General features: G+C 42.8%; 3 protein-coding genes and 1 long non-coding RNA gene across 5 annotated transcripts in view; 2 read left to right on the top strand and 2 right to left on the bottom strand.

The window, feature by feature from the left end:
* The window catches only part of dpr11 (defective proboscis extension response 11), a 64,162-nt gene that overhangs the window by 32,939 nt on the left and 10,543 nt on the right, over positions 1 to 20,680 (top strand). For both annotated transcript variants that reach the window (NM_001275391.1, NM_176409.2), the window contains exons 3-4: positions 14,419 to 14,717; positions 17,751 to 17,821. In NM_001275391.1, coding sequence (NP_001262320.1) covers positions 14,419 to 14,717; positions 17,751 to 17,821 — 370 coding nt within the window. The remainder of the gene's footprint in view (positions 1 to 14,418; positions 14,718 to 17,750; positions 17,822 to 20,680) is intronic.
* Positions 41 to 1,774, top strand: CG1137 (uncharacterized protein). Its single transcript, NM_141408.4, has 4 exons — positions 41 to 242; positions 488 to 1,085; positions 1,145 to 1,294; positions 1,362 to 1,774. Exons 1-4 carry the CDS (start codon positions 167 to 169, stop codon positions 1,675 to 1,677), a joined length of 1,140 nt encoding a protein of 379 aa, NP_649665.2. The 5' UTR covers positions 41 to 166; the 3' UTR covers positions 1,678 to 1,774.
* lncRNA:CR46132 (long non-coding RNA:CR46132) lies at positions 5,393 to 6,075 on the bottom strand. Its single transcript, NR_133336.1, has one exon. It is a non-coding gene; the product is annotated as a long non-coding RNA:CR46132 (long non-coding RNA).
* Positions 10,409 to 11,356, bottom strand: Pif2 (PFTAIRE-interacting factor 2). Its single transcript, NM_169147.2, has 2 exons — positions 11,248 to 11,356; positions 10,409 to 11,186 (listed from the first exon to the last, which is right to left on the bottom strand). The coding sequence occupies exon 2, from the start codon at positions 11,172 to 11,174 to the stop codon at positions 10,818 to 10,820; it is 357 nt and encodes a 118-aa protein (NP_731093.2). The 5' UTR covers positions 11,175 to 11,186; positions 11,248 to 11,356; the 3' UTR covers positions 10,409 to 10,817.

The following is a 20,680-nucleotide window of genomic DNA, read 5'->3' as shown; positions in this document are numbered from 1 at the left end:
ACCGACACACAAAACCACTGCTGTCAAAAAAAAAAATAATAAAATAAAGCGAGAAACAAATAAAAACAAGCTCTTTACAGTAAAGGCTGCTTTCGCAGCACCTTAATCAGAAAAAAAAATAAATGAATTATTCACAAAAGACTATTTAAAAACCACGAACAGCAAGATGAGTTTGACGGAGATGATGCGGGGCAAATCGATGCCAGCGGAAAAGAAGAATGACATCAAACTGGCCCAGCATGGTGAGGTGTTTAGAAATCTTAAGCAGACTTAACTAAATCTATTGTTCTAAATTAAAATAGCAAAATAGCTATTCTTCTGTGTTTATTACAACCATTTAAAAAGTCTGCTTAATTACAATATAAAAGAAGTGCGTTCAGACAAATACCTTTTATGTGCGTTTATAAGAAAACATTGTATCTTTAAATTTGGGACACAAAACACTTGTGTCAATGTTTAATCACATAATTACACCTTCTGCGCCTAGAATTTGCAACCGTGAGAATAGTGCAAATCGGATGTGTTTTAAATGTCCTGGCCGAGGCCATCGAACGGGTTAAGATCTCGCTAATCATGCCGAAACTGCTGGAACACCCCGCGCACATGGCTAAGATTCTTAATGGAACCAAGTACGAAAAGGCAGTTCACCTGGTGGAATCGTTTGTTCGTCGAAGGGAGTTCATTCTGCGGGAGAAACGTCCGCCCCTGATGGATCACGGCATTATCCAGATCATCGATTTCTTCCAGCGGAACAGCAGGATCTACCTTCTGTTTCCCAGCTACTACAACCACATGAGCGACAACGAGAAGAAGCTGCTGAACGCCTTCGAGATGCTCTATGATCTGGCCAAGGACCGCTTGTACAGGACGTCCACCGACGCCATCGCCCAGGAGCGCCAGCTGCATGCCATGTACAAGCAGAACGAGGTGGTCAAGGAGCAGGTGGAAGAGCTGCGCAAGAAGATCCTGGATCAGAAGGCGGCCATCAGGAAGAGCTTGGCTGATAAGGAGGCCTACCTGCAAAACTACGAGGACCTCCTCATGAAGAAGAAGAGGGAGAAGAACGAGCGAATCCAAAAGGAAATGTGAGTGATGCTCGTAGAAAAAATAAATGTTCCTTTAACTTATCAGTTTGTACTCTCAGCGATCGGTGCACTCGTCTGGTAAAGGCCAATAAAAAATTAAGTTTAGAGCGACAAGCTGATTTGGAAGAACAGCTGCAAAAAACGCGAAACAACTATAACTTAACCACAAAAAACTATTTAAAACAGGAAAAGGTGTTTCGAGAGGAAAAGTAAGTGAAACTGGATTTTTAGACCGACAATATTTAGATAACATCAACAATTGGCCAAAATCCTTAGAAACAAGCTGATTTTACAACTACAAGCCATTATCAAGAAATACGATCACAGCATTGGCGAAAAGATGATCGAGAACATGGAGCTCGCCGAAGAACACAAAAAGGCTAAGAAGGCCCTCGACGAATACATGATTGGGTTCCTGAAGGTTGAGCGGGTCTACAAGCAGATCGTCGTAAAGCGAGAGGAAGAGGAGGCCAGGCACCGCCAGCATCGTGTCCTGTTATTCGCCATGAACCGCGCAGCCATCAAGATCCAGAAATACTGGAGAAAGTGGAAGAAACACATGCGCAAGAAGAACAGGCGAAATAAGAACTGAAACCATTTTGAATAGCCAAAATTTTAAGTGGATACTAATTTTTGGTACTAATTGTAGAAAATAAAATTTTAGAATTATTTTTTTTGGACTCTACATGAAAGTATGTACATTTACCATGTGTCGACAACTGAAATAGCTGCTAAAATTCTGTTAATATGAAATATTCATCCTGTCACTAACTGCTTTCGACCAAGCTGCATTAGCCTATTAGAGGAAAACTAATTTCGCTTTTAATCTGCCGGCTGGCAAGCCACAAAGACACCTCGAACTTGCCCCATCTCTTCCACTATCTGCCCGCCATGGTGTGTCATTTGCATTTAAAATGTGTGAGAGAGGTTTCTATTTTAGCTGCCCTATATTCCACCTTTTTTCGGTGTGGAAAATGCATTGAAGGGGGATTTTTATCACAATGTGCAGCCGGAATGAGGGGACATTGTGTAATGCGATGGGGCTAAGTGCAGCCAAGTCAATGCCAAAACTGCCGGGCCAATACGGCAGGGAATTTTGTGGCTCATGGTGAAAGGGGGAAAAAAAGAGCGGGACAGCTGGACAACCCAAACGCCTGGTTAGTTTCGACCATCGAAACGAATGAACGAACACCACCGTATATGCAAATTACGCGCACTGCTCATGCCCTGTCATGAATTGTCACCCATTTTCCAACTGAGATGCTTCGACACGCGCAGGGTGGGTGGTGAAACCCCTAGCGGTAACGGGAAGGGTTGGGTAAATGGGGAATGGGTGTGGGAAATGTTCCTAACCAAGAGGTAGATAGACCGCAAAACAGCCAAAGGCCCGACCGGGTACAGTGGCAAGAGCACTCATTCGCCCCGTTGGCAGCAACACTCATCCGCCCCGTTGGCTGCTCCATGACTTTACGCCCGAGAGCAGCCGACATGAATATATCTGCTGCTAATATCAGGTTTCCTTCCGCCCCCGAAAACCACACCATCCCACAAATGGTTTCGAATTGCTAATTTTATCAGCACGTGCACACATGTGTTACAACATTTTCTGCGCTAGAAGGACATCCTTTCTGCGGCCGAGGACATTCGTTATCGGCGATCTACGTTTGGCATTTTATTGCAGACCATTTCAGTTCGACCCATAAAGATTGATAATTATGTCGGGCTAATATTGTCAGCCGTAAAAATTGATATCATCGGATGGGCGCTGGAAAATATTTTATGGTCAACCTTCAGGCCGATTGTGCAATCCACATAAAACGCTCATATTAATGATGTAAGGGGCAAGAGAAAGACACATAAACGGAGAGAGACAGAGGGAGAGAGAGAGACAGAGCGAATGCAGGAGGTACAAAATCCAATGAATATAAACAACAACAATTGAAATAATGGCAGGCAGCTAAAATCCTATCACAGGACTCATCCTTACAACCAGGCAAAGACCGCAGTAGAAAAGCTTTCCACCTCTATATCCTGTTATTCCCTATTTCCATCCAACTGCCCCTGTGTTGGTGCTTTGTCCTGACGACTTAATCGCCGTAATGGAAATATCATTTTTATTAGAGATTCATTTCGTGCATATACAGGAATCCGTTTTCAGAGTATTTGCCATTTCAATTGTTATATTTATTGTGCCACGGTTCCCGCCGATGGTTGCAGTAGAAACAAAATTCGTTCACGGATTTGCATTTTTCTTGAATACTCTAGCTTATGATATTAAAAATATACTTTGGGGATTAAAAAATATTTTAATGGCTTAAATAAGTTTAAGTACAAAATTAAGAAAATTTCAAATCATCTAGATAGGGTTAAAGGTGTGCAGATCCACCCATTATAAAAATAAACATTTTACCCATTTAGTTTTTTTCAAAGAATACAGCTCGAGGGATCATGGCGTAAATTCCATCAGATTTGGGTAACAAAATATTTACTTAATCCCGACCGTTTATGGTGCTTTGCTATGATTCTTTGTCCTGTCAGCCGGTTGACATTGTGCACAGGATATGTGTAGATTGTGGACTCGATGCATTCGTATGCGATTCCATTTACGTTTGCGCTTTGCCATTCAACTAAATCTCATTGATACTATAACTGGTTCAATATTCATTAAATTAAGTGTTGCCACTCATTCGATTGTGTCGAACCCTAACGTTGAATGATAGGTAGCCGATATTCCTGCACCCAGCCCTGTTTAGATTGCTTTGAATACTTGGCATTCAAATGTTTTTGGCGGAATGCACACACAAGTATGCCAGCCATCCCCTTGACTCGAATGCCTTTACCCATGCTGAGCCATGTGCCCTGTCATGGTCGTTGCATTCCATGGAATCCATGGAGCCAACTCACTTCCTCACCAGCCCGCAACAAGCACGCCCACTTTGGACCCTGGCTTTGGATATGGGTAGCCCGGCTCGGGGTTTCTTTTATTCGGTGCCAAACAATTGAGAGGGAAATGTAATGTGTACTCGCTGCTGGGAAAGTGAGACAAACCGGGCTAACGGAAAGTATGCAACGAATGAGCTCCCAGTTGGGTACTGGGCTTTCTTATGCACGGAAAAAAATGTATAAACATTTCTAGAAATAGTTTTAAACCGCTCAAGGTAACCCAGAAATGATTAACATATTATTTACCCTTAACATATACCAACAAACCATTCTTCTCAAGTGCCAAAGAGTTCTAGAAAGGGCGGTAGCTTTCTCAAAAGTACCAAAAGATAAAGCGCTTCGTCCAGTGTATTCTTGAAGGTGGATGTAATGGATGCAGGAAGCAGGAAGCCACCAGACGGCGTTCCATTTTCTAAGGCTTTCGGCTTTTCTGGAGAAAAGAAAGCAAACAACTTTAGCTCCAAACATCACAATATCAGGGTAGTGGTCCGGAGCTCTGGGAGTGGGGACAAAAGGCTCGAGGGACCCAACCGATTCATGAGTGCCGGAAATGCTTTATGAGTCCGGCAATGTTTCCTCCCCACCCATAAAACGCGAGCCAGCCAAATTGAAATCTCACTTTGCGCCGCTAACTTTTCATCTTGTGTTTTTTGGCCGGCCAAAAATATATAGAAGTATATACATACTTATGCACAGTCGAATGCATAAAAAGTGGCACCACTTCCTCCATTCAGCAGGATGCTTGCCAAAAAAGCTACGGGGGCGAGTGGAACAGGAAAGCAACGAAGAGGAAAGGGAAACGAGCTGCTGAAAGAAGTTTCGCAGCCAAAAAGGCGTCGCTCGGTGAATGCAGGCAACGTCTCTAACTGCTCATAATTTATGCTAACGGCAATTTAAACTTCAGCTGTTATTTATTAAAGCCACGTAAAGTCCTTCCCTTTCGTCCCTCGCCACCGCTTGTGGTCGGTCATTGTAAGCCGCGCTTTCAATGCCCCCAAAAGCAGAACCCTAACGCAGGCACAGTGGGGCGATCTTAGCTACTAAAGAATATAATGTAATTGGAAATATATATAAAATTAAATAAATCGAAAAAGTAATAGAAATATTGCTCAACTCAACTGACATCGTATGTAATTATATTATTTTTTCAGGTACCCATTGCGTGACAACATTTTTAAACATTCTATGAAAAGATAAAAAACGCAAAATATTTACTTTCATATTTTGCCTCAAACGAACTGCCCCAGAAATGTAGGACCATTACGTATACTTTGTATAATCGGCAACTTCCGCGACCGAAAATTCACTTAGTATTCTATTAACTTGGCAAGTGAGAAGAAACTCATTGGGTTAATTTGTTCAGTAAAGTGCCCCCATAATCGTAATCGTAATAGAGTTCGTAAAACTAAACGTCAGTGAGCTGCACACAAATAAATGTTATTTTTAGGCCAAATTTTCTGCACTTCCGGCTCACTGTTGTTGGCTGCCAAAAAGTGACCTAAATTCGCAGCCAGGGGATGCCAGTGTCTGGGTTTGTTGGCCCGGCCCAAAGGGGAAGGGCTTCCCCCACTGCTCTCAGTGCCATCAAATTGTTGCCAGTCTCCAGGACGAGAGTGCAGTTGAATGTGTCGCCAGGCAGAGGAGGATCTGCGGGCTCCCAGGGACAAATGGAGGGGATTGTCGCCCATGCAGTCGAGTTAAGTGTTTTATATTTTCGTTTAGCAGCTGAAAGTTGCATCCTTGTCTTGGATCTGGCCTGCATCCTGCATCCATCCATCCACTAACTGCTGCCGGCTGCGTTCGTTGTTTTTATGCAAAAGTTAAAAGGCACAGCCGCACAAACAAACACCCGGGCAGCTCAGGATACATACTCGAATACTGACTCACTCACTTTTACCTGGCCCATTGCAGTTTAAAGCACTTTGAGCCGAGATTCAAGAGTTTTATTGGTAAATTGGACAGATTGGGGTAAAGTGATATTAATGTCAACGCCTGTTAAGGTGTGTGTGCTCGGGTCGGCAGGGTATTCAAATTTATGTATCATTGCGCAAAGTTCATGCCGCCTAGTTAGCTTTGTGTGCAGAAAGCTAATGAATTTTTATTGGGCAATAAAATACTGGGAGGTTTTTCGATTTGAAATTAATTTTCAAATGTATAACATCTGATCACATTCTACTTCTAGCTAATCTCTCTCTCCCGAATTATATTTTGTTGTATGAAATACTCAGATTGTGTTGAAAGATGTCTCTCATCATGTTGAAAGTGTGTTAAACTTTATCACTCTCTTGGCGGCAATTCAATTTAAAATTTAACTCAGCACCATTTTCGCTCGCACCTTCATCAAGCAAACGACTGTGACACAGAAAAAACAATTACGTTTATTCCTCATGCAAAACGTGTTTAGGATGCGCCACATTTTCCACATGCATCTTATTTGCCTCCATCCTGGGCCGCGTCCTGCTGGCAAGATCATTAGAGGGCTCACAAAAAAAGGAGCAAACGGGGAGCGAAATATGTATAAAAAGTGTGCGGGCAAATGAAATTTAACCTGCTATCAACAAATTGCGCTACTTTGCAGGTTAACTGCAGCGGAACATACTGAGCAACCGCGTCCGCTAGACAACAACACCACGCTAGAAACAACAAGTTTAAACGCACTAATGAAGGAACTCAACTGTGGGATACCTGGTGCTTAATTTATAGTTTAAAATATGTAAAAAACTGAATATTATTGCTTAGTGAAATGGGACACAATAGAAATGGGGAAAAGTTAGCCAAGCCGCTTGAACATCAACCGAGATAATAACTTTATAATTTTTAAATTAACCGGTCAAAGCTGATTCCATGTGAATCCATAATATATGTTCTGACTAGGCTAGTATACCCTTATATTTCGAATGTACCCCGTATAGAAGGAACAACAAGCGGCAGGAACTTCACTTGATGTGCATGACTTGCAACAAAGCGAGAGTCCCTGGAAAGTGCAGTTGATTGCTGACTCTGGGTTTGGTTTTATACTCGTATACCATCGTATATACGTGCAAGTGGGGTTTTGGGATGGGGTCGTCATCTATGGATCTCTGGGCTCTGGTTCGCGATGAGCAGGGGAGAAGCTGTTAAAAGCACTGAGGTTACGACGTGTCGGAATTTTTATGCGTTTTAAAGTATTTCCATGGGCCAGGCGGTGGAGGGAGGCGGAGAAAGTGGAGCCCGTAAAACGGTATTAAGCGTGGAAAACTAAGTTATGCGACAGAGCAGAGAGTTACGTAGAGCGCCATAACAACTTAGCACGTACAGCCAGTAGTCCTGTCCGTACGTGTGTTAGTGAGTTAGTATCTGTGCGCGAGAGCGTGCCAGAGTGTATGTGAGGAGGGGGGTCGTAATGATGTGGGTGGCTTGAATGACACGTTGCGGAAGTTGTGGCTTAGTTTGCGGGCGAGTGGAGGGGCCAGCAGGGGCCAGGACAGTTTATGTCTGCGAGCTTAGCTCAAAAATACGCCAACTTGTTTGCTCAAAAGGCATAAAACATAAAAAATACTACCACGAACACACACACACCCAGTGCTATGGAGTCCTTTATGCTGCCATTACCACATCATAAAATCCTTCTTTTTGTGTCCAACTAATGATGGATGAACCATAGCCACAGGTATAGAGCGCAGTAAAGATATCAAGCTGTTTCATGACCCACATACTCCAGTCTATTCCCCTGAATTTATACCAGATTCGTGGTATGGTATGTGCTTCTGTAATGACTCCATCCGAACAAAGTCCGCACACGAGCGTTACATTAATTATTACCCACAGAATACGGGTACACTCCGTTTCCATATTTTATGCCGGATTTATTCTGACAAATTGAAAATGCTTTTTTCCCGCGAATTAGCACAGGATTCTTTGTACGTTTGTAGCTTTTTAATATAACTAATTGGGAGATAAATCGAAAACTATCTAACTATTTATGCGAACACTTTCGTATTATCATTTATTAATTTATTGGAGTAAAGTTTGTAACTACATGTGTAATTGGACGGCCTAGCCTGCAGTATATAATTGTAATATAATGGCATATGTAGTCAAGTTTAGATATTACATAGACGTAAGCTTAACTACATGACAAATAAATTAATTATTCAAAGCAAATAAATGGGCATGGAAAGAACATATGAATTTAATTTTTTTGACCAGTTCATTTGAGTGAATACCCAAAGGAAGCATTAATTGAGAATTTTTTCCAGTGACCTGAAAAAAAATTGGTGGCTTAGTAAAAAACCATGAATTATGTTATAAAATGTGCTCAGCTTATTAGCCATGTTAAAAATATATGCTAAGAGCACAAACCAATTAGCTAACTAACGCTTGAAATGTCAAAAGCATTTTCGGACTCATTTAATTGGATCTTTGGCGAGGAATTATTTGTTCTGATTTCTAGTCTATCGGTAAATTTCAATTAGAAAGATGAAAAACTGTGATGGTTGTTATTCTATTCTATTTCATAAAATACATCGTATAACTGGAAATGTCAAGCCGATAAATGCAACTGAAGCGGTCGGAAAAGCTTTTTCTACCATCCAACGCCGCTTACATTTGCGGTCATTCCTGACAGTTTTCGTTGCAAAGTAAATAATAATATAAAAACGAATTTCCCTGCCGCTTGCCCGCCGAACACAGTGCATAATTGATAGATGGGAAAATGGGAAAATATAACAACGGAAGCGGGCGGTCCAAAAAGTGTGTTTTTGATGGACACTCCGGCACGATACCACAGACTATTAGGGTTTATTAAACGACATCTAATGCCTGTCAGCTTTTTCCAGCACCTACATATGTTCAGTAAAAATAATGCAGGATTCGTGTGTTGGGCCTGCGGTTTTTTCGTTTTAACACATATATTTATTTATGCATTAAAATCAGGACAACTGGCTAAATATTATTGCAGCAAGCCGACCAAATATCGGCCGTCATGTTTATATGAAGCATAATTAAAAACGGACAAACTCACATATTGAATATTTACTGACAAACTGGCAACCAACCGGTGGAACATGACATGTGAACGAGAGCGATTCGCGGCTTTAATCAAATGCCGTACAAATTGGGGCTTGATTCCGTATTTGGATAATGTTATTGCTGGAATGCGAATTTAATTATACCACTATCAGCATCAAATGTTGCTCAAGGCCTCGAAGCGGATTTAATGCAACTCACTGAGCCCTGAGTCATACCTGGGCAAATATTTGCCTGCATACAGGATGAACCTCTGCTGGCACCTGGCCTCATCCAATTTCTTTGGCTGCGCCTCAAAGAATGTTGCAGCAACCAGACAGACCAATAACAAATTTGCCAAAGGCAGTCCTTTCTGGCCTCTACCTCTGAGAGAAAATTTCTTTTGGTTTATTGAGCAGGCGGAGAGCTTCGGCTGCTGCTCCTTTCCACCCAATGGGCGTGGCCAAATTGGATTTGCCACGTTACATGACGTCGACACTCACAAAGTACACAAACAGCAGCGGGGGGAATGTGGCCCAGGGATAAGATCGAAAAGGACAACCAGGAACCAGGATATGCAAATCTCAAGGTTGAGCCTGCAGTGCGGGCTCAATTTTGGGGCATCGTAAAATTGCAATTTATGAAATATCGTAAAGTCGTCGGCATCGTCGATTCCCAGACCAATTAACAGTCCACACAAAGCGACGGCCATAATTGCTGCCTTCCGGCCTTTGAAAACTCATTTCCTGTCGCACAGACGAGATCCTCGATGGACTAGGGGCCAGGGTCACCTCATCCAACGAGTGCGAGCATCGGATGCTCCTTAAGCACTCCAATTTGTCCTTTGTCAATATGTTCCTCCCTTTGTGTGCCTTGTGTGATTTTCTAGTATTAATTAACCCTAATTAAGTTCACATCGCCCTGGAAAACTGCAGAAATAGGAAACCCGTGGCCGTCGGGCCTGAAAACATTTCGAGTGAAATGATTAAACAACTGTCGCAGCAGCATGTCACAAGTTATTTTTACTCGTAGCCCAGGACTGCAGGCTATGTCCTGAGACATTTAACGACGATCCACTTTGCCTGCACGAATATGTTGTAAAATGTTTAATTAAAGTATGCAAAGTTGTGGGAAGGACACATTTTTGAAGTCTATGCCCGAACTCCCATTACTCTTTGAATAAGCTAGCAATATTTTTAAACCATAATATTATTTATTCACTTCGGAATTTGATGCAGGGAGGTTCTGAAAATATTTGTAAGATGTAATAAGACTACACAGAAATAAGTAAAGACAACAAGAAGCCAAGAACACTGGAACCCCGCTAATAATAATCAAGATGTCAGTAAGTTTTGATATTACTGTAAGAAACGTCCTTTAGAATAATTATTTTCCCCTGTAGTTGACTCAGCTTGGCATGTAATGTAATTTCTTTTGTAAGTTTGCTCGTGTCACATAGGTTGAAACTGATTTTAATTAATTTTTGGAAGAGGCCAAAAACTTTACACAGCACTAACTGGCATAAGTTGGGGATGACCAACTTTTACCTGGGCCCGCTGTCTAATCTGTGTCTTCATTAACATGACCCCGGGAGCAGATGGTTCCACTTCCCTTACGTTCTCGTATCCCCACTCCTAGGGGGCCTGAGAACTTGGCTCTGCCGTTGACTTTTCGTGTGTATGATTGCCTTAGCTGGTAATAGCAGGTGGGCTCCAACGGCTCTCCAACGAGCTCGACGAACTTGTGGTGGCATTTGCGCCTAGCTCCTGCCTCCGAAAACGAATCCGTATTCGCTGCCGTGGATCACTTGCACTTTGACCCTCCGCAAGGAGAGCAGCAGGGGCTGCAGCACGGACCGCAGCACGGACTGCAGCAAGGGGTGCAACAGGGAGTGCAGCAGGGGGTGCAGCAGGGTGTGCAACACGGCACGCAGCAGGGTGTGCAACACTTGCAGCACGGCGTGCAGCAAGGGGTGCAACAGGGGGTGCAGCAAGGACTGCAGCAGGGGCTGCAGCAGGGTCCGCAGCAGGGGCTGCAACAGGGTCCGCAACACGGACTGCAGCAGGACCCGCAGCAGTCATTGCAGCACGGTGGACAACAAGGGCTGCAGCAGGGGGAGCAGCAAGGTCCGCAGCAGGATCCACAGCAGGGGCTGCACATCTTCGATTCGTGCTGTTAGTTAGAGTACGGATGAAGTGAGAGATAGCCAAGTGCGCGACAGGTGTCCACTCACCTTGAACCCGTCAGAGATCTCGAGCCCGGGGCTTGAATTTGATTTGTGTGTGTCCGTGTGACTATTTACCTACAAAATGTGTTTTTGCTGACATTTCCGTTTGAGTTTTAAGGCAAAAGGTCAAATAACTTCAAAAAACTGTGCTTAATTAAAGGAAATAAATTTAAATTCGCATACTCTTTAAAACTTTTCTGTAAAACTCTTTGTGCCTACCCGAAACTGTTTGGTCGTCACAAATATTACTTTGTAAGTAACTTTAAGTTGTTGTCATTTCAGTGGTATACTTACACATTTGAATAAAAACATATTCGAATCGACTTTCCAGTAAGCAAATATTTGCATAAAGCCGATTTAATTATTTTTTCCCATGGATGTGGTCCACGAAAAGACGTCGAGTTTTAAATAAAGTTTTTAAAGTCTTTAAGTTTTTCTAAAAAAATTTGTTTAAATTACGAGGCATAACGCACAGCTTAATTTTAATCATAAATATGTAAATCAGTGTAAAAAGTCTACATATGTGCAATGAAATTATTGTAAGACTTCCTTTGGACAACTAAATGTCATTGAGCATTTATCTCTTTTAACTCGTTTATCTTTTCCAGTCATATTACGTATACGCCACGTATAAAATATGAATTCTGTGAAGAGATTAATAAATCTGTGCAGACACTTGCTCGACATAGAGTCGATTCAACTCGCCGACTTCATTGTTTTCGTTTTTATTGTCAGTTTCCCTGATTGGAATCCGTCTTTTCCTCACGCCACACACGTTAATCAACAGCTTCGTGCGGAAATGCAAACTAAGCGAATTTCTGGCAGCTGTTTTATTTGGTGAAAGTTGAGCTAAACATTTGGGCGGCTACCGGGAGGCGGTAGCCTTGAGCTGGTTGCTTTGACAAATCACCACCCCCGAAATCCATCGCCACATCCACATCCACACCCACATCCGCATCCGCATTCGAGGAGCCTCTCTAGCTGTCGATGCTGACAATTGAACGGCTTTGATCTTTTCAGCGCGTTTCTCTCCAATTTTTGCGTGTCGATTGCGCTGATTGTGAGTGAGTGAGTATGTGTGAGTGAGTGTGGGTTGCCAGCAGGCATGTCCTTCTGGCCAGGTCCTACAACTTGGACGGGAGTGTAGAGCCGTCAGTTGGTCGCTGTATTTGTCAGAGGGCGACAACGAGCCTGGCAGTGGCATTGAATGCATGAAACCTTTTGTCAATTACGCCTCCGCCAACCACTGCCCAATTTCCCCAGCTCCCTGACTATTTCCCTTTTTTCCGGCTGTCGCCGTGGCTCGGCCCCCTTGTCAGCGGCGGAGATCGAGGGTTCGGGGGGTTTAAGGAGCAATGGGGCAAAAAATAGGCATAGATGAAATGATTGCTGATTTCAGCTATGCATACAGCAGTAACTCAACGCCACTGTCACTGCCACCTTTTTGGCCATCAAGGGCTCGCACCAATTAAATTGACATGCAAGTTGTCAAACTCGAAATGATTTTACGCTACATTCGTCGTTTTAATTGGAGCACAAATTCTGCCATGGTTATGTCGGGTCTGGTACCTATTTGAACGAATTACACATGCACACACGTCCTTGTCATTCAATTTGGCAGTGCTGATATATTAGCTATCGTTCCATTATGCGTCAGTCAACTTCCAGGTGCCTTACTTTCCATATTCTTTATTTTGGTAGCAGATTTTGAACATTTGTAATAAAATGTTTATTTCCATAGAGGAATACTACCAAGTGATTATATGTGTTTCCCCATTATTATTTACTGTACGTAAGATTTTTGTAATTCCTTACCATTATCATTTATTTATTTAAATATATTTATTTAAGGGATATTTTTAATCGATTGTTCCCCAGAGATCTATCATATTTAAGAAATGATTTGCGTTCCCATTCCACTTTTCAAGAAAAATATCAAACTGTCAGCGACAGGCGCAATTATGTCAAAGTCAAAACTCGAAAACCGTTTTCTTTCCACCAAGCTCCCGCCAAAAATTAATGTTATACCGAAAATATTGTTCAGTCATCAGGCAGAAATAAAGGACCAGAGGGATAAAATCAATTGCTTTGGTTAAGAGTAAGGGAGATTCGATGGGTCTGGCTCGGTTCGTTTTGGATCAGCCAAAATTGCCAGTTAATTGGCAATTCAGCAAATAGCATGCGTTTTAGCGGACCTTTCGCATTCCGCCAACTCATCGACATGGCTGCGTCCCTTGGACGTTGGACAATATTTGGACCCACAGGGGGTGGAAAGCATCGCCAGCCGACCCGCCAAACAACAATCAATTTTAATGAACGGCATTCATTAAAAAACTTTGCTGTGGTGCGAAAATCATGATGGTGACGTTGTCGCCCGCCAGCCACTTAAACGTCATTGATTCATTTGAAACCGAAAACTGGCATTTGCCAAACAGACAAGTACGAGTGTGTATCTGAAGCTCGGATGGGTTGGGAAAGGCAACCGCAGGACGGGCCATCAGATGCAGAGGTGGTCACCACCCACTTGAACGGCCAGTGTGGTTAGACCTCCTTCTTCGCCTGCTCCTGACTTGGCGGCTTTGTGTGTATCTGGCTTAAACACCATACACTCATTTGCCACATTTCCGGCAAACGATGTTAACTTGTCGCTGCTGGCTTCACTTTTGCTTTTTGTTTTTACCACCAGGGCGGTGGGAGGTAATCATTTAGTTATGGAAACTTGAGGACCTTGCAAGCACAGATGCGTCTTCAATGGCTTATAAAGTATTTAAGAAATATGTATAGTAGATCATTTTCAATTGACCATTTTATTCATTAAGACTATTTATTTAGCAAAGAAAAAGCAACCAGCCACACCCCAAAAAACAATTAAATTTAAGCAATTTTCTGCGCGAGTTTTAAACTTTATTTCCCTCTTTCCATTTTGACATCTATGTACATACATATGTATGCAAATTAAAGCTGGATGTTTGCCTCCAGCTTTAATACCCAATCAACTAACACAGACCACCCAAAATGTCCTCCTCCCGAACACAAACACCCGAACCAGTAGCGCCATGTACGTGACATGTGCTTTGGTGAAATCGAAGCCCGAAATTGTCATTTCGATTAACAAGAAATCCACTTTCCTCTTACTTTTTCTCCCGCTTCTCTGGGCCGCCCCCAAATCAATTTTAGCATCGCACACACAGACGTCGGCGGAGGCGGCAGGCGGTCGGGTATCTGGACCCGGAGCAGGAACATCAGAAGGAGCAGGAACCTCATCGGCATCGGCAGCCTCCACGGCCATCAGCTCCGATGAGAGCGGCGACCCATCATCGGCGACCGCGTTCTCCAGTTTGGCTCAAGTGTCCTCGCTTCTGCCGGAGGCATCCGCTCTGTCGGCGACATCGGGACTCGTGGAGCCCTATCTGGATGGCTACGCCACTTCCAATGTGACCACTCAGATCGGGACACACGCGTATCTGCCCTGTCGGGTGAGTGCCGCTCCAGCTAAACCATTTCATCTCCACCCCACATCCCATCTCAATTTGCCAAGCCAAACGAGCTAAAGCGACAGAAAAATAAATTCATAATTTACATCTTTATTGTACAGTCGTCACTGCCTAACCCCCCTAACTGAACTAAAAACTTAATTTATGTTTATACAAAAGCAGAATTTAATTTGTTAGCATATAAGTTTTAAATTATATTTCATTCTTTTTTATTTCGTAAAAGTAAGAAATATTACACAGATCGTGCCCATAAATAACTGCAAGTTTTCGAAAGTTCAGGCTAACCAAAGCTTCCGGTTCCACACACTTGGTTCGCCGTAGGCGATTTCACCCGTACATTCGCAAACAAAGTTGCGTGCTGTTTTGCGGAGGTGCGTGCGTGTTTTTATTTGTAATTATTACTACTATTGTTGTTGTGACTGCCCTCATCACCGTGACCTGCCCGAGGTCCACATAGAAAACCCATTAAATTTTATTGCGCAAATATTTGTGGGATGGCCGGAACATTTTGGAGGGGCGCAGCACGATGGCGGTGACAGCGACGAGGATGAGGTGTGACCGACCACAGACTGTGCATTTAACGCAAGGCTCAAAAACAAATGCCAAACAAACGTGGCCAAGGCGCTCTCAGGCGATTTCTCACACGCTTTCCCATTGTTTGCGCAGGTGTTTAAAGGCCAACGGAAAGATCCGGGGAAAAGCCATGGTCAGGGGCGTGGTGGAATGTAAAGTGCCAGGGGCACGCAGTCGAGCAAATTGTTTGCTTACAAGTTGTAAATATTTTATTTAGCATAAATGAAAAGTGAAAATTAAATTTCAACAAATTACTTTTATGGCATCGCAATTGGTGCCACGTTTTCGGAGTCTAGGTCAGCCACGTTACGTGACCAATTTGCCAATGGTCCTGCTAATTATTCAGTATTTATTTAATTTGGGCATTGGGGCAGGTGTGATCGTCTTTCAAAATACCTCAGACACTCGTTTGAAGATTGGGGAATATACAAACACGAAATGTGTAGATTGCCGGTAGAACCCTCGAGCATAGCGCTGGGATTAAAGATTAAACAAGCAAAATATATTATTTTGCGTTACAAAAACAGACAGATTAAATTCAAGCTGAATTCATCCAATTTGCCAAGCTGTCTTAGGGGCATTCACAACTCATTCGAAGGCAAAGTTATTCCCAGAATACAACAATTTGGTAGCTAAAATTCTTGGTAAAGAACAAAGCATTGGAAAACTCGCATTAATCGCGGCTGAAATATTTAATACGTGTGCTGATGGGAGGAAGGCGGCCTGTGTTCTGTAATTTTCCAGCCGAGCAATGTTAATTTCTTGTTGTCATGGTCAATTAAGTGCTCCTCCGCAGAGTTCAGCAGCCATCAGCCTAGACAGCTCCTCCCACCACCCACCTTCCGCATCCAACATACCTCCGCCAGACCAGCCATCATTTCCCGATCCAGGAATGAAAAGTATAAGGCTCGCATCTCAATTTTCGTCAATTACTCGTCGTTGGCTTTACACTTTATGCCCGTCCAGGATGACACGCCCAGTTTGGTCGACGCTCCTTTTGCCCGTCTCCATTCTCCGGGAGCCTTTCATTCCATTCTCTGTTCAAATGCTGCATTAAGTGCCACAGTTGAGTGAGTCCTCTTAGCCAGGAGGGACAGAGAAGAAGTAGCAGGAGCAGAAGAATTAAAGGGAGCGGACGAGGACAGCAGTCAGACAAAGATTGCTCTTCGGTCCGCTTCTTTTCAAATTGGCCTCACTTGTCCGTCCGGACATTCGATGACATCAGGTGGAGTAGAACATCCCTTTGGGAAAATGGCTTATTTGAAATATTCCAAGCAGCAGCTTATTTGTAATTGTCGGAGCTTAACTTTTGTCCGCCCAAAGAATGCGCACTCCAATTGAGTGGAGTTGCAGTTAGACCGATTCTCGATGTCGTTGCAATCAAAAGTAATCTCCGAATTGGAATTTCCCCAAAACTAAATTAGTAATCCGGTTGCATAGCTGGCTGAGGCCAATTAAATGCAACGCATTGAACGAGCTCCTAATGAGATCGTTACATCGGAATTACAGGGCGGTGACAGCACCTACACATTTTATGGAGATCCATATAAGGCAGAGGACTGTCCATTGTTGAATGGACAAAATCGTTTCTGTGCAAACAGGATGGTGGTCTGCGTGCTGGCCCTATAAATGCATTTTAGATTTACTAACTACGACACATTTCGATAATATCTGAAACATGCCGTTGCCGATGCAGATGCAGATGACCCCACTTCTGAGCATCGGCGGCTCCTGCGCTTGTCCATCTGTCGGCCGGGTTTCATGTTCATTTCGGTATTTAATTACATTTCAATGTAGTTTCTGTGGGCAGCCACTGGACCCCACTTACCAACTCCTGGCCCCTTCTGCCCCATTCGGTTGCACTAATTTACTTGCGTGTGTGTGCGCCGGCACTTTGACATTGCTCTTCCACTTGTTGAGCAATTCCCGTGTGGACGGTTTAGTCACCGGAGGTTGTCCTTATCGTTAATGGAGCGGACGGTCTGCACCGTAGATGGGGTGTTTAATCTCGGTTGGGGTCCCTCTCAAAGCTGCTCCAGCTTCTAACGGCAAAATTCATTATTGGCAAATGGCACTCTCGTAGTTGGAAATGCAATAGTCGGGCCAGCAAAATAGACTTTGGACATAAACAAATAATCTTGCAAAACAAGTATAATAATGTATAAAGTATATAATCAAATAATTGTAGATGTCCACATTAGGAGTTCAACTCCAATACTCTATAAATACATAAACATATTAAACGATATAAAAATCCGAAACATTAAAAAGCTCTTGTTATGTTCGTTCTCTGGCTGTATTAAATCATTATGTCATGTTTATGTTATTTTTCATTTGTTTTTTATAGCCATTATTTTTATTTAAATCATTATCTGGCAGAGTAAATATTAGATCAACCTCCATCTCATTTGTAAACCAATTTGCTTGTTTTAATTCCCGCAGGTCAAACAGCTGGGCAACAAATCTGTGTCCTGGATTCGTCTGCGAGATGGGCACATCTTGACCGTTGACAGGTAATTAACAAACTCATTGCCAGACATTTGAAATCGAGGCTGGACGCCTATCTGCTGACAATTACAATTCAATTTTCTGCCTCCGAACTCTAAGTCGTTAATGTCCCTGGACAATATCGAGTGCCAGGAGAACGTAGACAGCGCCAGTGGTATAAACGATATAATTCACAGATGAGCACAAATATTTGCGTAATTAGTGAATTTAACAGGCTCGATTTCAACTGGTTTTCTTGTATCCGTACGCACGCTCAGATATAGCTATACAATTACACCGGTGATTTACTGATTGCTCTGTTTGAGACATTCCAGACATATGTATGCATGAAAATAATGAACGGCAGTCGGCAACACTGATTTGTTCCAATTAAAATATCCTGGATGACACAAAGCCGTCATAATGACCCTGTTGGGTGACTAACCTTTCAATTAAGATATGTAAAAATCGGATTTTGCTAGCTTCTAGGTTTTTGTTCGACCTGTAACTCAGGCAATTCACTTGCTTTAACTCTGCCAAGTTAATATACCGATTTGTTCGTTAGTTTTACTCATATCAACATCCAACAACCTAGAACTCCATGGAGACTGCCCATTTTGATTTCTCCGATATTTTTGTAAATTCAATTGAGACGAAAACAATTTACAACAAAATGAATTAAGAGTAAAAACTTTGAAGCTTCCGAAAAGCCCTTTCAATTTCAATCTGCGTGTCCTCGAACAGGTCGAGATGCAGGTGTGTCATCAATGATGCGAGCTTGTGGATGCTGGATCTGGATATGTCCTTTTCCTGTTTTCCCCCATGACAGGCCAAGCGGAAACGCAAGTGTGCAATTTCATTGCATTTTTTCCACCTCCTTCCCCTTGAAATGCAGAAAAACTTTACTTCAAACTGTCTCTGAGTCGGCTTGTTGTTGCCTTGTCTGTCTTTTATTTCACACTTGGAAAACAAAAAGTGTATCCGTCAAAAAATACCATAAAAATAAATGTTTAAGTGAATTAAAAAATGAAAGGAATGACGTTTCTTTTTTATTTTAGAGTTAATATATATAGTCCATAATTGAAATTAATTGCAAATATATATTTATAGCTGAGCATTCAAATAAAATGAATATATAAAAAATACAACTCTTAAAAATTATGTTGTATAATAATATGTAACAAGGTTTATAAATAAAATTACAATACAACTAATAAGTATATGTATGTAGTAAGACCACAAACTATTTCTCCGTGCATCTCGACATCCTTCTCTGTTTTAGCCACGTTTGCCATTCGGGAAGCCTGTGGTGCAGGGTGGCAGGGCAAACATTTCCAGCTTATTACTTTGATAGAAAAGTAAAACCAATGAACCTTTCACATTAGATAAGACAGCCAGCCTGTTTGTCCTTCTGGCGAAGTAGCTCCCATATGGTTGTCCTGTGCGAAGGGGATGCCGATGGTCCTACGAGTGTGTGTGAGTATCAGTAGGTGGCCAGGATGAATGGCTGAATGGCTGGGCACGAATGAGTGACTGGCTGAAGGCAAACATTGCTGGATCGCTGGGAGGCGAGCATTGAAATTTAGCTGAGATAGTGTCCTTACTGATTGCTTCCTGCAGTGCCAACCAGAAGGAGATCCCGAGCCCCGGTGCCACTGCCCATTTTTGCCGACCGCCTCCTTCGGACCAAGTCGGTCTTCCTGCACTTGCTGCCAGTTGATTGTGTGCACCGAGTTCTTTCCTGCTCCAATGTCTTCTGTCACATTTATCTAGAAAGTTTTCTTTTTGCCTGCTCGAAAGAAACCCCAACTGTTTGTCCTTTGCCAGCAGTTCCCCGGCATATCAAACATAATGGGAATAGATTTCAAAAACTTTTAGCCAGCGACACTGCTAGTGTGCTGTATAATGGCGCAAATGATATGTTTACACTATCATATAAATGTCACGTGCAATGGTGTCCTTTGTTTGCCACTGGACACATGCTTTCATTAATTTATGGCCTCCTCTTACCCGTTCTCACGAAGGATTACTTGGCCGAAAGAGCTGGCTACAGGAGTCGTAGTCCTTGGGCGGCGGTCGAGGTAATTACCCAGCCAGGTGTTTCTCGGCTACTTTGTTATCTCTTATCTCGGCACACACACCGCACCGGCGATGTGCGTCATATAGCAGGAGCTGCATGTGCAGCAGGAGATGAGCTTCCTCTTAATGGGATTCTCCGAGTGGCAACCGCAACAAGCTGCAGCAAAAGCCCTGATGCGATAAACGAAGCGAAGGAAATGAAACTCTCCGGTGGGGGGAGAAATCATGCAAGATACGTCTGAGGTTAAGACTCCACACCCACAATCCTGCGAAACGGCGTACTATCATATTCACAAGCAGTCCCTGCGGAAATTGAGCACCCTTGTGGAAGCCGATTCCCTTAAAAATATTTCACAGAGGTATTATCAACATTTTATTTGGAATATTATTAAAGGGATTTAGAGTCAGTTTCAAAAATAAATAAGTAGAAGATTTACGCTTTCAAATGCATCCTTGATATCTCAAAATAAAACGCAATCTAATGTCATTCATTTGATTAGAAAATACCAAGCACAAAAAAAAGCGATAATATTATATTAAATATTTTTAGCTTCTTTTAATATTCTTTTTTGTGAGCCCCAAAACTCCATTCAAATGGACCGAAAATCCCTTGGGATCAGCGTATGATTAGCCCACTTTGGGAGCACTCTTGCTTGCACCCAACCAAGCGGAGTATTCAAGTGGCCAATATCAGTGGAAAGGAAGGAGGACCATCATACAGCTTCCTCCACAACAATAAACTGCAAATGGTAACTCATGCCGGGTCGGGTCACTTCGTAGTACTTGAAAAACGAGCAGAGAGACCG

The sequence above is a fragment of the Drosophila melanogaster genome, chromosome 3R (genome assembly GCF_000001215.4).
Source record: "Drosophila melanogaster chromosome 3R".
NCBI classification, from domain to species: domain Eukaryota; kingdom Metazoa; phylum Arthropoda; class Insecta; order Diptera; family Drosophilidae; genus Drosophila; species Drosophila melanogaster.
This window is presented reverse-complemented; position numbering and strand designations above follow the sequence as displayed.